At 42.3% G+C, this 14439-nt stretch overlaps 1 protein-coding gene across 1 annotated transcript; it reads left to right on the forward strand.

Moving 5' to 3' along the window:
- The first annotated feature begins 274 nt into the window (after positions 1-274).
- LOC122055224 (synaptic defective enhancer 1-like) lies at positions 275-3839 on the forward strand. The gene is made up of 2 exons (XM_042616594.1): positions 275-544; positions 3585-3839. The coding sequence occupies exons 1-2, from the start codon at positions 275-277 to the stop codon at positions 3837-3839; spliced, it is 525 nt and encodes a 174-aa protein (XP_042472528.1).
- The last annotated feature ends 10600 nt before the right edge of the window (positions 3840-14439 follow it).

The raw sequence follows: 14439 nt of genomic DNA on the forward strand, positions 1-14439 counted from the left end.
GATGTGGTGCAGGATGGCCACGCAAGAGGGCGTTGAAATCTCTGGCGACGGAGTCGCCAGAGAGGTCTGCTGGGATTAAGCTTGTCGGTCAGGGACAGACTCCTCATGGTACTATGGGCGCATCGGGCTCTCAAATCCCGACGGTTCTTTCTCCAGAGTTACCCACGCCTACAATATTCACTGTACCACCAGCAGTACCACCTGCAACATACCCGACCCCTCTACCAGCAGTGTTTGCTGCTGTGTACTTGGCACCTCCTCCAGCCGTGCACCTATGGCGTTCCCGACACCACCGCCACCTGTGCCTGCTACTGCGTACTTGGCACCATCGCCACCTGTGCCTGCTACTGCATACTCGGCACCCGCACCAGCAGTACCAGTTGCTCTGTATCTGGTACCTCCAGTCGCTCCTGCTTATATAGACCCTCCAGTGCCACCAGCGGTACCTGCCCCGACTTATGCAACAACACCAGGGGTACCCTCCCCGGCCTATCCAGCACTACCACTTGTAGTACCAGCTCCAGTGGTTCCGTCAGTTCCTATGGTGATTCCTACTTAGCCTACTAATTTTATTGGGCATGAGCTTGGATCCCAGCTTTGGCAAAGTTGATGAAGAGTCGATTCACATTATTCCGCGGGGAGATTGATCTGAGCCTAGCTCAATCTTAGATAGAGACTATGGAGCAGACTTTCTATGATATGTTTTGCTTCGAGTGGGAGAAAGCAGAGATGGCTACTTTTATTTATGGGACGAGGCCGATATCTGGTAGAATACGCAGCGCTTGATCATAGGCGAGCAACACATCACCTGGGCGAGATTTAGAGAGGCTTTTGAGAGCCAGTACTTTCCACGGTCATATCAGATGACACGCCTGTTGGTTGCTACTCGGAAAACCTAGAGGTTCCACTGTACAAAAATTTTGTACAAAGGTCTGAACCTTTTCCTAGCTACCATATGTTCTTTTAAATTAAATTTTGGATCGCCTGTAGAAATTAACACGTTTGATCCAAAACTTAATCTATTTGTTCTTTTAGGTTTTGACTTGGATCTCCTGCGGAACTTAACACGTTCGACCCAAGTCACCTTAAGTTATTAATTCCATTAAATATTAATTTCCATAATTGGTTCCCAGTACTGACGTGGCGAGGCACATGGCCTTCTTAGATATGGGAGCAACCACCACCGACTAGACAAAACCTTTTATGGAAAACTAATATTTAATTTCCTAAAATAACTTTAGGTTAACCGAAAAGAACAATCAAATCACAAGGAAAAGAAAAACGAAAGAACACTATATCGAAAACAAATTCGAAACTCTAGAATCGTATGCCTCTTGTATTTAGTATTATTTCCAAAAATAACTAGTATGATGCGGAAAGAAAAATTACTAGTTATACCTTTTAGAAAAACCTCTTGATCTTCTACCGTATTCCTCTTCTAACCTCGGACGTTGTGTGGGCAACGATCTTCCGAGATGAGAACCACCAAGCACCTTCTTCTTCCTTACAAGTTTCGGCCATCAAAACTTCTCCTAGGATGAAGAGGTTCGGCCACCACCACCATGCTCCAAGGGATGCTAGAAAAGAGGCTTCTTTTCTCTCCTTCTTCTCCTTCTTAGATCCGGCCACCAAAGCTATCTCCACCATGAGAAGGTTTCGGCCACACAAAGGAGAGGAGAGGAAAGAAAGGGTCGGCCACACCCAAGGAGAAAAGAGAGGAAAAATAGAATAGAGTTCTTCACCATGAAGCCTCCTCTACCCCCTCTTTTATAATCCTTGGTCTTGGCAAATAAGGAAAATTTAATAAAAACTTCCTTAATTCTTTTGCCATTGAAAAAGAAAATTTATTTAATTAAAAATAATTTTCTTCTCATCAATTCATATGGCCGGCCATATTAAAGCTACAAACAAGGAGAGTTTTAATTAATTAAAACTTCCTAATTTGTCTCTAGAAATTTATAAAAAATTTCTCCAATAATTTTCATCCCTTCATGATTGGTTAATAAAAAGGAAATTTTATAAATTAAAATCTTTCTTTTAAACATGTGGATAAAAAGAAAGTTATCTCTAAAAATTAAAATCTCTTTTAATCTACAAATAAGGAAAGATATCAAATCTTTTCTTAATCTCTTGTAGAAACTTATAAAAGAGAATATTTAATTTTTAAACTCTCTTTTAAATCATGAACATGGTTAAAAAGGAAAGTTTTCTTAAAATTTAAAATCCACCTTTTAATCAACAAATAAGGAAAGATTTCAAATTTTAAACTCTCTTTTAAACATGTAGATGATTTACAAATAAGGAAAGTTTTTACCAAAAATTAAAACCATCCTTTTAATCTACAAATAAGGAAAGAGATTAATCTCTTCTCTTAATCTTTTGTAGAAAGCTATAAAAGGAAATTTTTAATTTTTTAAACTTTCTTTTAAAATCATGATATCCACATAAGAAATAATTTTAATAAAAAACCATTTTAATATTCTAGTGGTCGGCCACCTAAGCTTGGGACCCAAGCTTTGGCCGGCCACCAACTTGGCTCATCCACTTGGTCTTGGCCGGCCCTAGCTTGGGTTCCAAGCTAGCTTTGTCGGCCCCATTGGATGGGTAAGAAGGTGGGTATGTGGTGGGTATAAATCTCTATATACAAGAGGCTACGATAGGGACCAAGAGGAGGAATTGGTTTTGGTCTCCCGATGAAATTAAGCATCCCGTGTTCGCTCCAAACACACAACTTAATTTCATCAATAATAATTCATTCTACTAAAGAACTATTATTAAACTACCGCACCAATCCCAAATTACATTTTGGGCTCCTTCTTATTATGAGTGTGTTAGTCTCCCTGTGTTTAAGATAACAAATGTCCACTAATTAAGTAAGTTACTGACAACTCACTTAATTAATATCTAGCTCCAAGAGTAGTACCACTCAACTTCATCTTCGTGTCAGACTAAGTCCACCTGCAGGGTTTAACATGACAATCCTTATGAGCTCCTCTTGGGGACATTCTCAACCTAGATCACTAGGACACAGTTTCCTTCTATAATCAACAACACACACTATAAGTGATATCATTTCCCAACTTATCGGGCTTATTGATTTATCGAACTAAATCTTACCCATTGATAAATTAAAGAAATAAATATCAAATATATGTGTTTGTTATTATATTAGGATTAAGAGCACACACTTTCATAATAACTGAGGTCTTTGTTCCTTCATAAAGTCAGTATAAAAGGAACGACCTCAAATGGTCCTACTCAATACACTCTAAGTGTACTAGTGTAATTATATAATTAAGATAAACTAATACCTAATTACACTACGACCTTCCAATGGTTTGTTCCTTTCCATCTTGGTCGTGAGCTACTGTTTATAATTTATAAGGAACCAATAACATGATCTTCTGTGTGTGACACCACACACCATGTTATCTACAATATAAATTAATTTAGCAACTACATTTATCATAAATGTAGACATTTGACCAATGTGATTCTTATTTCTAGATAAATATTTATACCAAAAGCTAGGCTTTTAGTATACACTCTAACAACGCCAACAGGATTTTCTGAGTCTTCGGCAGAATAACCATATAGTGACAGAAGACAATGCTGAATTTAATCGGTTAGCTAGATTTTGTCCAGAGTTAGTTACTGAGGACAGGTCACGTATGCTTCAATTTGTTCAGAGACTGGATGGACATCTTCAAGTAAAGATTGCAAGTTTTGGTAATTCATCTTATATAGAGGCATTGGATAGAGCCCTTATGATTGAAGCGGCTCAGCAGACAGAGAATGCGAACAAGAAAAGGAAGCAGACAGATCAGACTTCAGGATAGATCCAACAACCACAGGCTACTGGACAACAACAGAGTGGTCGCAGTCAGTTGGGTCAGGGTACTTCTAGGGCATCTGACCGGCTTCCTGAGGGAGTTTCCGATCTTCTCAGCAAAATAAAAAACAATCCTCCAGTGACATGCACTGCACCCGATGTAAATACAGATATCACGTCACATCAGCTTGCTCCCTGGGACAGTCAGTTTGCTATTATTACAAACTACCTGGGAACATGAGCCGAGATTGCTCACTGAAGGCTCATCATGTGGCTTTCGGGGTTTCTGTTCAGGGAGAACAGTTCAGTCAGACAGGGACTCAGCGAGGGGGGCAGAAAGCCCAATCTTCACATTGTTCGCAGAAGACAGCCCCTCCGGCAGTAGCTGCATATGACATGCACTGACAGGAGCATTCCAGTGCTTACACGATATCGCAAGGTTCTATTACAGGACCTCAGTATCAGTCGCAACCTCAACAACTGGTGCAGTATCAGTTGCAACCCCAGCCACTGGTCCAATGTCAGTCGCAGCGTCAGCCACTAGTCTAATATCAGCTCCAGCCAAAGTCACTAGTTCAGAACCAGTCACAACCCCAACCACCGGTTCAGTATCAGTCACAACTCTCATATCCATCTCTGGCTCAGTATCCAGCACCACCTCAATGGTAGGCTCAGACTCCAGCTCAGGCGCAGCAGCCTTTGGCAGTGCTACCCCCTCCACCTCCGCCAGAGACTGGATGAATTTACACGGTTACCAGAGAGGATGCACAGCAGGCCGACGGATCCATTTTCCATGGTACAATTTTACTTTATGCATTTTCTGCTGATATTCTAATTGACACTGGTAGTTCGCATTCCTTTATTTCTTGGGGATTTATGAGGGAGATTGGTGTTGGAACCCCAATGTTGTTTTGGTGTGATCAACAAAGTTAAGTTAGGTCTTGTGTGTTTCTAACCTTATGTCTAAGTATACAGGAGCTTAGGAGCACAGGTACTCGAGCAGAAGACGCATCTAGCGAGAAGGACGGCACACGGTGCGTCCGAGGGACGAGGTGCTGCGGAAGAGTACCCCGGTGGACGAGAAGGAAGCGTGCGATGGTTCCGAGGGACGAAAGTCAGAGTGGAAGATTGCTCGGGGAGCAAGAGACACAGCTAGCGAGAAGGTCGGCACAGGGTGCGACCGAGGGACGAAGACTGCGGATGAGTACACTGGTGGACGAGAAGGAAACACGCGGTGATTCCGATGGACGAGAAGCCGGAGCGGAAGGCTGCTCGAGAAGACCGGAAGTTGGGTTCAAGTGAGCCCTTTTCCGGATGGCAGAAATCACCCAAGCAAGAAGATCCGGAGGAGAAGAACCGGACCAAGGCGGGACAGAACCAGAGAAGATGTCCTGGACGAAAAAGTCAACATCTGTTGACTTTGGGCTCCGGGGTGCCCGGACCAGACTTTTGACCAGGATCGAGATTTGACTCGATCTGATCGTTGGGGGATAAAGTTTATCCCCCCCAGGGCATCCGGAACCCCTTTGGGCCGCCCCGACCAAGGCTATAAATATAGCCTTGGTCCAGAAGCTTTTCAACGAACTCTGAATTGTAATTCCAACGCTTGTAAGCTTTAGTCTAGAGTTGAGCTTCTGTTTTCTATGCTTCAACGCTGTACGAGGCTTCTCCGCCTAAAGGAGTTTTTAGTGAGCTTAATCTTCCTTAGATTAACAACCACATCGGTTGTAACCAAGTAAATCCTTGTGCCTCGCTTTTTCTTTATGCTTTTAATTTATCGGCTTACTTTATATATACAAGTGTTAGCTTAAAGAGTTCGAGGAAGGGTTGTTCTTTGTTTTTGATTTTGCAGGACTATCCAACAACCCCCTCCTAGCCGGTCCAATGGTCCTACAAGTGGTATCAGAGCTGAGACGCTTTAAGAAGGACTAACCGCCGTCTGAAGCAACAAAACGATGGTCGGAGCTAGCGACTACCCACCAGCATTCAAGGGGGAGTTTGCCATTTGGAAACAAAAAATGGAGGTATATCTTAATTCTGATTTTGGTATTTCTTTAATATTAAAATTTGGCTATGAAGCACCAAAGACAACGAATGGAGAAGAACTCGATCTACGTCGCTGGAACAAGAAGCAACGTGACGAGTCAATGGCAAACGGTGGGGCAGAATTTCACATTCTAACCGTAATATCAAATGAAGATCTCAATAGAGTTGGCGAGTACAAAAGCGCAAAAAAACTTTGGGAAAAGTTCTTGAAGATTCATGAAGAATCAGAAGAAGCCAAATCTGAGACTAAAGAAATTGCCGAAACAACAATCATAGCAAAAGACCCACCTAAAGATGAAGAAAGCTCAACCGAGATGAGCATCGAGAAAGGGGGAGAGTCTTCAGAAGAAAGTAATTCAACTGGGGGAGAATCAACGTTCGATGAGGTAAGTAAGGTATGACCTCTACCCTCAGAACAACTGGTTAATTCAATAAAAAAGTTGCCTAGAGATTATTGTGATTTAAAAATTGAATTATCGAATAATTCAATAAAAAAGTTGCCTGAAGATTTTTGTGATTTAAAAATTGAATTATCGAAAAAGTGTTTTGGTTTACCAATTATCTTGAAAGATTCTTACGAATTATAAAATATTTTGATAAAAGAATTTTACAAGTTAGAAAATATTTTGACAAAATAATTTTGCAAGTTAGAAATTTTGCCGAAAGACTTTTGTGAATTACAAAATATTTTGTCGACAGATTTTTGCAAATTAGAATTTATGACAAAATACTTTTACGAATTACAAAATATTCTTCTGAAAGAATTTTGCAAAGTAAAGACATTGCTGAAAGAATTTTTACAAATTATACTGTCAAAAAATTCTATTAAATTAGAATTTATACTATCAAAATATCTTTGCAAATTAGGAATTCAAAATACAATAGAAAATGAGTTGTTACAATTTATACAAATTTCTACATGTTCAAATTTTCTTGCTTCAAAGTTAAGAAATTATGATAAATTAAAATGGAAATTTAAAATTTTATAAAAGCATTAGAATAAAATAAATAAATGCATAGGAATTTTTTTTTAATGTTATCAATTGTCTTAAAGTTTTTCTTGCATAAAATTTTGGGCTTAGAAAGATTTTTTCTTGATAGCGAAAACTAAGAAATTTTTTCACAAGTTATTTTTGACTTAGAAATTTATCCTTGTCTTGGAAATATTTTTTCTGAAAATCATTGAGATAGATTTTTATAAGTTTCTAAGTGTCAACCTTTAGACTTTTCTTGCAACCCCAATTTTTTATGTGATCAAAGGGGGAGAAGAAAAAGTATAAGTCTAGGGGGAGGTAGAAAAATTGAAAATTAGAATTTTTTTTTTGAAATTTAATTTTTCTATCTTGTTGCACGTAATTGAAAATTTGAAAATTGAAAATTATTTAATTTTCATATCTATTTTTGACCCTAGCTTAACTTGGGTTGATCACATCAAAAATGGGGAGATTGTTGGAACCTCAAGGTTGTTTTGGTGTGATCAACAAAGTTAAGTTAGGTCCTGTGTGTTTCTAACCTTGTGTCTAAGTGTACAGGAGCTTAGGAGCACAGGTACTCGAGCGGAAGACACAGCTAGCGAGAAGGATGACACGCGGTGCGTCCGAGGGAGGAGGTGCTGCGGAAGAGTACCCCGGTGGACGAGAAGGAAGCGTGCGGTGGTTCCGAGGGACGAAAGCCGGAGCGGAAGATTGCTCGGGGAGCAAGAGACGCAGCTAGCGAGAAGGTCGGCATGGGGTGCGACCGAGGGACGAAGACTGCGGATGAGTACGCTGGTGGACGAGAAGGAAAAACGCAACGATTCCGAGGGAGGAGAAGCCGGAGCAGAAGGCTGCTCGAGAAGACGGGAAGTTGGGTTCGGGTGAGCCCTTTTCCGGATGGCAGAGATCACCCAAGCGAGCAGATTCGGAGGAGAAGAACCGGACCAAGGCGGGACTGAACCAGAGAAGAGGTCCTGGATGAAAAAGTCAACATCTGTTGACTTTGGGCTCCGGGGCGCCCAGAGCCCTCGGGGTTCCCGGAACCCTTCCGGGTGCTCGGACCAGACTTTTGACTAGGATCGAGATTTGACTCGATCTGATCATTGGGGGATAAAGTTTATCCCTCCCAGGGCACCCGGAACCCCTTCAGGGTGCCCCGACCAAAGCTATAAATATAGGCTTGGTCCAGAAGCTTTTCAATGAACTCTGAATTGTAATTCCAATGCTTGTAAACTTTAGTCTAGAGTTGAGCTTCTATTTTCTGTGCTTCAACGCTGTACGAGGCTTCTCCGCCTGAAGGAGTTTTTAGTGAGCTTAATCTTCCTTGGATTAACAACAACATCGGTTGTAACCAAGTAAATCCTTGTGCCTCGCTTTTTCTTTATGCTTTTAATTTATCGGTTTATTTTATATATACAAGTGTTATCTTAAAGAGTTCGATGAAGGGTTGTTCTTTGTTTTTGATTTTGCAGGACTATCCAACAACCCCCTCCTAGCCGGCCCAACGGTCCTACAATTGGTAGACTACCTATTCTTAGACTACAATGGTTGATCGTTGCCCTACCGTCTGGTGATACATTGGATGTCACTCAAGAGGTCAGAGGATGCCCATTGGACTTCGGCAACCATATACTCACTGTAGATTTATTGGTACTAGAAATGGTCGAGTTCGACATTATCCTTGCCATGGATTGGTTGTCAACATACCATACCACGGTTGATTGCCAGACGAGAGTGGTCACATTTTTGACCTCTGAACCAACCCTCGTGGGATTTCACTGGCATCAGGGATGACGTTATATCCACCATTTATGTTATTCAAGCTCAGAAGCTGCTGTCAAGGATTTCTATTGTCGTTAATTAATGTTGACGACAACAGTAGATCTCAACTCTCAGACATTCCAGTGGTCCAAGAGTATCCGGATGTATTTCCAAATGAGCTACCAGGCTTACCTCCCCAAAGACAAGTGGAGTTTGCTATTGAGCTAATTCCGGGGACCGCACCGGCATCGAAAGCTCCTTACCGTATGGCACCGAAAGAGTTGGAAGAGCTAAAAGTCCAACTCCAGGAGTTATTGGACAGGGGATTTATTTGCCCTAGCATATCTCCGTGGGGTTCTCCGGTATTATTCGTCAAGAAAAAGGATGGTACTCTGAGGTTGTGCATCGATTATAGACAGCTGAATGCAGTGTCCGTCAGAAATAAATACCCCTTACCACAGATCGAGGATTTGTTTGATCAGGTCAAAGGTACATCAGTGTATTCTAAGATTGATCTGCGGTCCGGATATCATCAGTTGAGAGTCAAAGATTCTGATATTCAGAAGACAGCATTCCGCACTAGATACAGACATTATGAGTTTTTGGTAATGCCATTTGGGCTTACCAATGCTCCAGTGATATTTATGGATTTAATGAACCATGTCTTTCTGGAGTATCTAGATTAGTTCGTTATCATTTTCATCAACGACATTTTGATCTACTCGCGTTCCGAGGAGGAACATGCATAGCATCTTCGCATAGTCTTGGAGACTCTTCCACAACATCGTCTATATGCGAAGTTCAGCAAGTGTGCTTTCTGGCTATCCTCAGTTGGTTTTCTAGGACACGTGGTTTCTATCAGAGGTATTTCTATAGACCCTCAGAAGATTGAAACTGTCGCCAACTGGGAGCAGCCGAAATCAGTTCAAGAGATCCGCAGTTCTTTGGGATTAGTCGGATATTACAGACGGTTCATTGAGGGTTTCTCTCACATTGCTATTCCACTGACACACCTGACCAGGAAAGGCGTGAAGTTCGCGTGGTCAGAAGCTTGCGAGACTAGTTTCCAGGAGCTGAAGCGGAGATTAATGTTGGCACCAGTTCTGGTTTTGCCCTCTGGAGAGGACGGATTTGTGCTCTACGTTGACATTTCTCTACAGGGTTTGGACGTTGTTTTGATGCAACACGGCAGGGTAATCTCCTATACTTCTCGTCAGTTAAAGAAGCATGAGAAGAACTACCCAGTACATGATCTGGAGCTAGCCGTCATTATCTTTGCTTTAAAGATTTGGCAACATCATCTATATGGTATTACATTTGAGATTCTCACTGATCATAAGAGTGTCAAATATCTTTTAACTTAAAAAGAACTCAATCTATGACGGAGGAGATGGATGGAGTTCTTGAAGGATTATGACTGTACTGTTAGCTACCACCTGGGAAAGCTAATGTGGTTGCCGATGCACGTAGTCGAAAGTCCAGAGGGACTTTAGCTTGCCACCGAGTTTTGGTCACAGACTTGATTCAGGATTTCTCCAAGTTGGACCTTGAGGAGCAGGGACAGATAGAGCAGGGTATTTTGGTTACCATGGTTGCTCAGTCATCGATCAGGACGAGGATCCGAGAGGCCCAGGACGGTGATCAGCGCTTACAGTTCATTGGCAGCCAGATAGCTTCCGGGCAGCAGACAGAGTTCACCCGAGATGACGAGGGTGTTATTTATTTCTGAGGCAGGTTATGCGTACCTCAGTCCCGGTCTTAGAGGAGCTACTTCAGGAGGCTCATCGCTCCTGATTTACGATCCACCCAGCAGAACACAAATGTATCGAGATTTGAAGCGTTCCTATTGGTGGAACATCATTAAGAAAGACATCGTGGAGTTTGTAGCTAGATGTCTAGTCTGTCAACAAGTGAAGGCTGAGTACCAGAGACCTGTTGGATTACTTCAGAGGATTCCTATTCCGGAGTGAAAATGGGAGCACATCAACATGGATTTTGTGGTGGGATTGCCTAGGACACGATGAGGTCATGACGTGATTTGGGTAATCGTTGATCGATTAACCAAATCTGCACACTTCTTAGCGATTCGAAAGACCAATTCGCTGGATTGATTGGCAGAGTTGTATTGTCGAGAGATCATTAGATTGCATGGTGTTCCTTTGAGCATTATATCGGATAGAGACCCACGGTTCATGTCCCGGTTCTGGCAGAGTCTGCAACAGACCTTGGGCACACAGCTCCTTTTCAGTACAGCATTCCATCCGCAGACAAATGGACAATCAGAGCAGATCATCCAGACTTTAGAGGATTTGATGAGGTCTTGTGTTATGATAGATCGAATAAGAGCGATACAGGGGGGTGGATATCGCGCTTTAAAAACTTTTTCTTTTAACTTTGAAAGTAGAGTCGTGCACAGCGGAAAGTAAAAGAATAGACAAGTTTGTTTACTTCGTTCGTAGTCTAGGTCGACTCCTACTCGAAGGCCAGCGGTCCTTGACCGCACCGATGGGCAAAGCACTATAACCCTTCTTTCCGAATCCTCGGAAAGAAGTGGATTGTACAAACACAAAGATGTAAGATAGTAACACTCCTACTATCTTATATGAAATTAAGTGCAGTACAAAATAAATATAACGATAGTAGGATTTGAAAGTCGAAGCTCGGTTGGCACTAACGGACGGAATGACTTGCAGAGTTGATGAAGATTTGTAGTACGAGCAGCTTGCAGAAGAGAACTTGAGTCGATTAGAAAGTTTTATTCCAGCTACAGACTTCGAGCCTTCTTTTATAGGTGTAATAGACGTTCGGTCGACCGATCCCACTGTTCGGTCGACTGAACCCACTCCCTTCCTTCCCGACTGGAGTCTAACGCTGGCTTAATCTTTTGCATTTATTGATCATAAAGGGTTTGATCGACCAATCTCATTTTTGGGTCGACCGAACAGTGACCTTCCTTGTTCATCAAGATCTTGAATTAATGCGCCATTAATGTCTTCATTGTTTGGTCGATCGAACATCTTTTTCGGTCGACCGATCATGCTATGATACCATGTTTGCAAGCCTAATTTGTTTTTCCAATTTTGCCTGTTCGGTCGACTGAACCTTTTTTCAATCGACTGATAAAATGCCTTGATCGGTCAACTGAACCTCCTATTCGGTCAACTGAACCCTTGGTAAAATGAAGGTTTCTGAGTGTTGGTCGCGTGGCCGCTGACAGAGTCTGATTCTGAGTTCTGAGTCAAAAGTTATAACCATTTGAAGTTCAAGGGGGCATATGATTCTGCAACACAAAGTTAATTCAATATAATAATAATATTCCTGCAAAATAAAGTTAGCACAGTTATAATACATGAGTAGTAATATGCATGAGTAATATTAGATAGTAGAACTGTCTTGATCTCAATTTGGAAACCTTCCCGATTTCTTTAGTTGAATCAGCGACCTTAAATTGTTCCTTTCAGGAACACGACCTCACTGTCGCCCCTCCAGTTGTATACCTCAACTTACCTACCAAGCATGATCCTCCAGACATGTTTGGACTTTGCCTGCTTAGTCTCTAATCGCCTAATCTACTAAGACTTTTCCTACAATACTATATTAGCCAATAGCAATAATAATGCATAATACAATGGTAAACTTAAACCTAGATTTACCAAGATCCGTTGGTCTGGTCGACCGCACGCGGTCGACCGGAAACCATCTGATCAACCTTGCTTGGAGTTCACTCCTCCAAGACTTTTCGTTACCTAAGGTTACCACCCCCTAGGGTTTTCTCCACCTGGCTTCACTCACCAAGACTCAGTATTCGGCTACCCAGGGATCAGGTCCTCCAAACCTATCCACCTGGCTTCCACGATATACCGAGATTTCCCTTGCCTCAGTATTCGGCTACCCAGAGATCAGGTCCTCCAAATCTATCCACCTGGCTTCCATGATATACCGAGATTTCCCTTGCCTAGCCTACAACTAGGACTTCACTTGCCTAACCTATAACTAGGACTTCCCTAGATCAAGCTCCATACTTAAACATACTTAAACATATTTGTCTGACATTAAAACCTTGGAGGTCGATTGCACCAACATGTTATGGATTTCGGAGGCAGCTGGGAGGACCACCTGCCATTAGTAGAGTTCGCCTACAACAATAGCTATCATTCAACTATCCAGATGGCACCATTTGAAGAGTTATATGGTAGACCTTGTCGGACACCCACCCTCTAGGAGGAGGTTGGAGAGGCCCAGCTGCTTGGACCTCAGAGAGCTCAGCATGAGGCAGAGTTGGTTCATACTATTAGACGGAGGATGTCCGAGGCACAGGACCATCAGAAGAGTTATGCTGATCGGAGACAGAGACCCCTGGAGTTCTCTACAGGCAACCATGTATTTTTAAGAGTCTCACCCACGAAAAGGGTGAAGAGATATGACCTCCGAGGAAAGCTAGCTCCACGATACATTGGGCATTTTTAGATCTTGGAGAGGGTTGGAGCGATAACTTACTGTTTGGCGCTACCACCGTCTCTGGCAGACATTCATGATATGTTTCAGGCGTCCATGCTGAGGAGATATGTACCCGACCCAGCACATATTCTGTCAGATATATCAATTCTCATTCAGCATAACGTTACCTACGAGAAGGTTCCGGTACGGATACTCGACCACAAAGAGCGTTAGCTGTGGAACAAGACTATTCAACTGGTTAAAGTCGGATGGCAGTATCATTCTGACGACGAAGCCACTTGGGAGCTCAATGATACGATCCGAACTCGATACCCCTATCTTTTTACTTAAGGTATGTGAGTTAGAGTTCCGTTCAGCACTTATGTGACTGTCTATTGATTGTTAGTACTTGCTGATGGTAAATAACGAAAATTTAGGGACTAAATTTTTATTAATGGGGGAGAATATAAAATATATCTACCAAATAATAATTAAATAATAAGGTTATTTGACGAAATAATCTTATTAGAATTTTGAAAAATTTTTAGAAATTTTCTGGGAATTAATCGGAGCACATATGACGTATGTTAAGGGGATAAATTATTGGGTCAGGGGAAAGCCTAGTTAAACTACCCTATTTGAACGAGGAAATGTTTGATTTTTTTTATTTCTTTTCTTTTCCTCTTCATACCCGTGCCCTAGCCTCCCGTAGTCGTTGAACCCATCCTCACCCGACGCTGTCACCTCCCCTCCCTCTCGCGACGCCGAGCAACGCCGATCACCTCTTCGTTTTCCCTAAAACGACGGCACCGCCGCGTAGCTTCCTCTTCTCCAGTGCGTACAAAACCTACCGGCCAAGCTTCTTCTTCTCCCTTGTATCGTCCCCTCTCAACGTCGACCTGCCTTCTCTCTGCCTTAGCGCCGACAGCCCAATCCCTCTCCGACTCCACCGCTCGACGCCACAAGTGGATCACGTCGGCTCCGTTCAACCCAACGCTGACACCGACCCCTCTGCCCTAATATTTCTGTGGTTGCATATAATTGACATGCATACAGGAGACATGATGAGTTTGGTCGTAGACTTACTATTGTCCCTATCTGATTGGATGTCTGAATCCATGTAACCCACAGGGAGCAAATTATCTACTTGGTAAACTAGCGTATAATCTCTAGTCCTTCTCAAGTACTTTAATATATGCTTTACAGCAGTCCATAAACCTTGTCCAGGGTTACTTTGATATCTGCTAACCATGCCCACGACAAAACAGATATCCGATCTCGTACACAGCATTGCATACATTAGGCTTCCCATAGCCGAACCTTCATGTCCTTTATCTCCTTTGATGTCTTCGGAGACATCTCTTTAGATAAAGCTACTCCATGCCTAAA

This window comes from Zingiber officinale, chromosome 3B (genome assembly GCF_018446385.1).
Source record: "Zingiber officinale cultivar Zhangliang chromosome 3B, Zo_v1.1, whole genome shotgun sequence".
Taxonomy (NCBI): domain Eukaryota; kingdom Viridiplantae; phylum Streptophyta; class Magnoliopsida; order Zingiberales; family Zingiberaceae; genus Zingiber; species Zingiber officinale.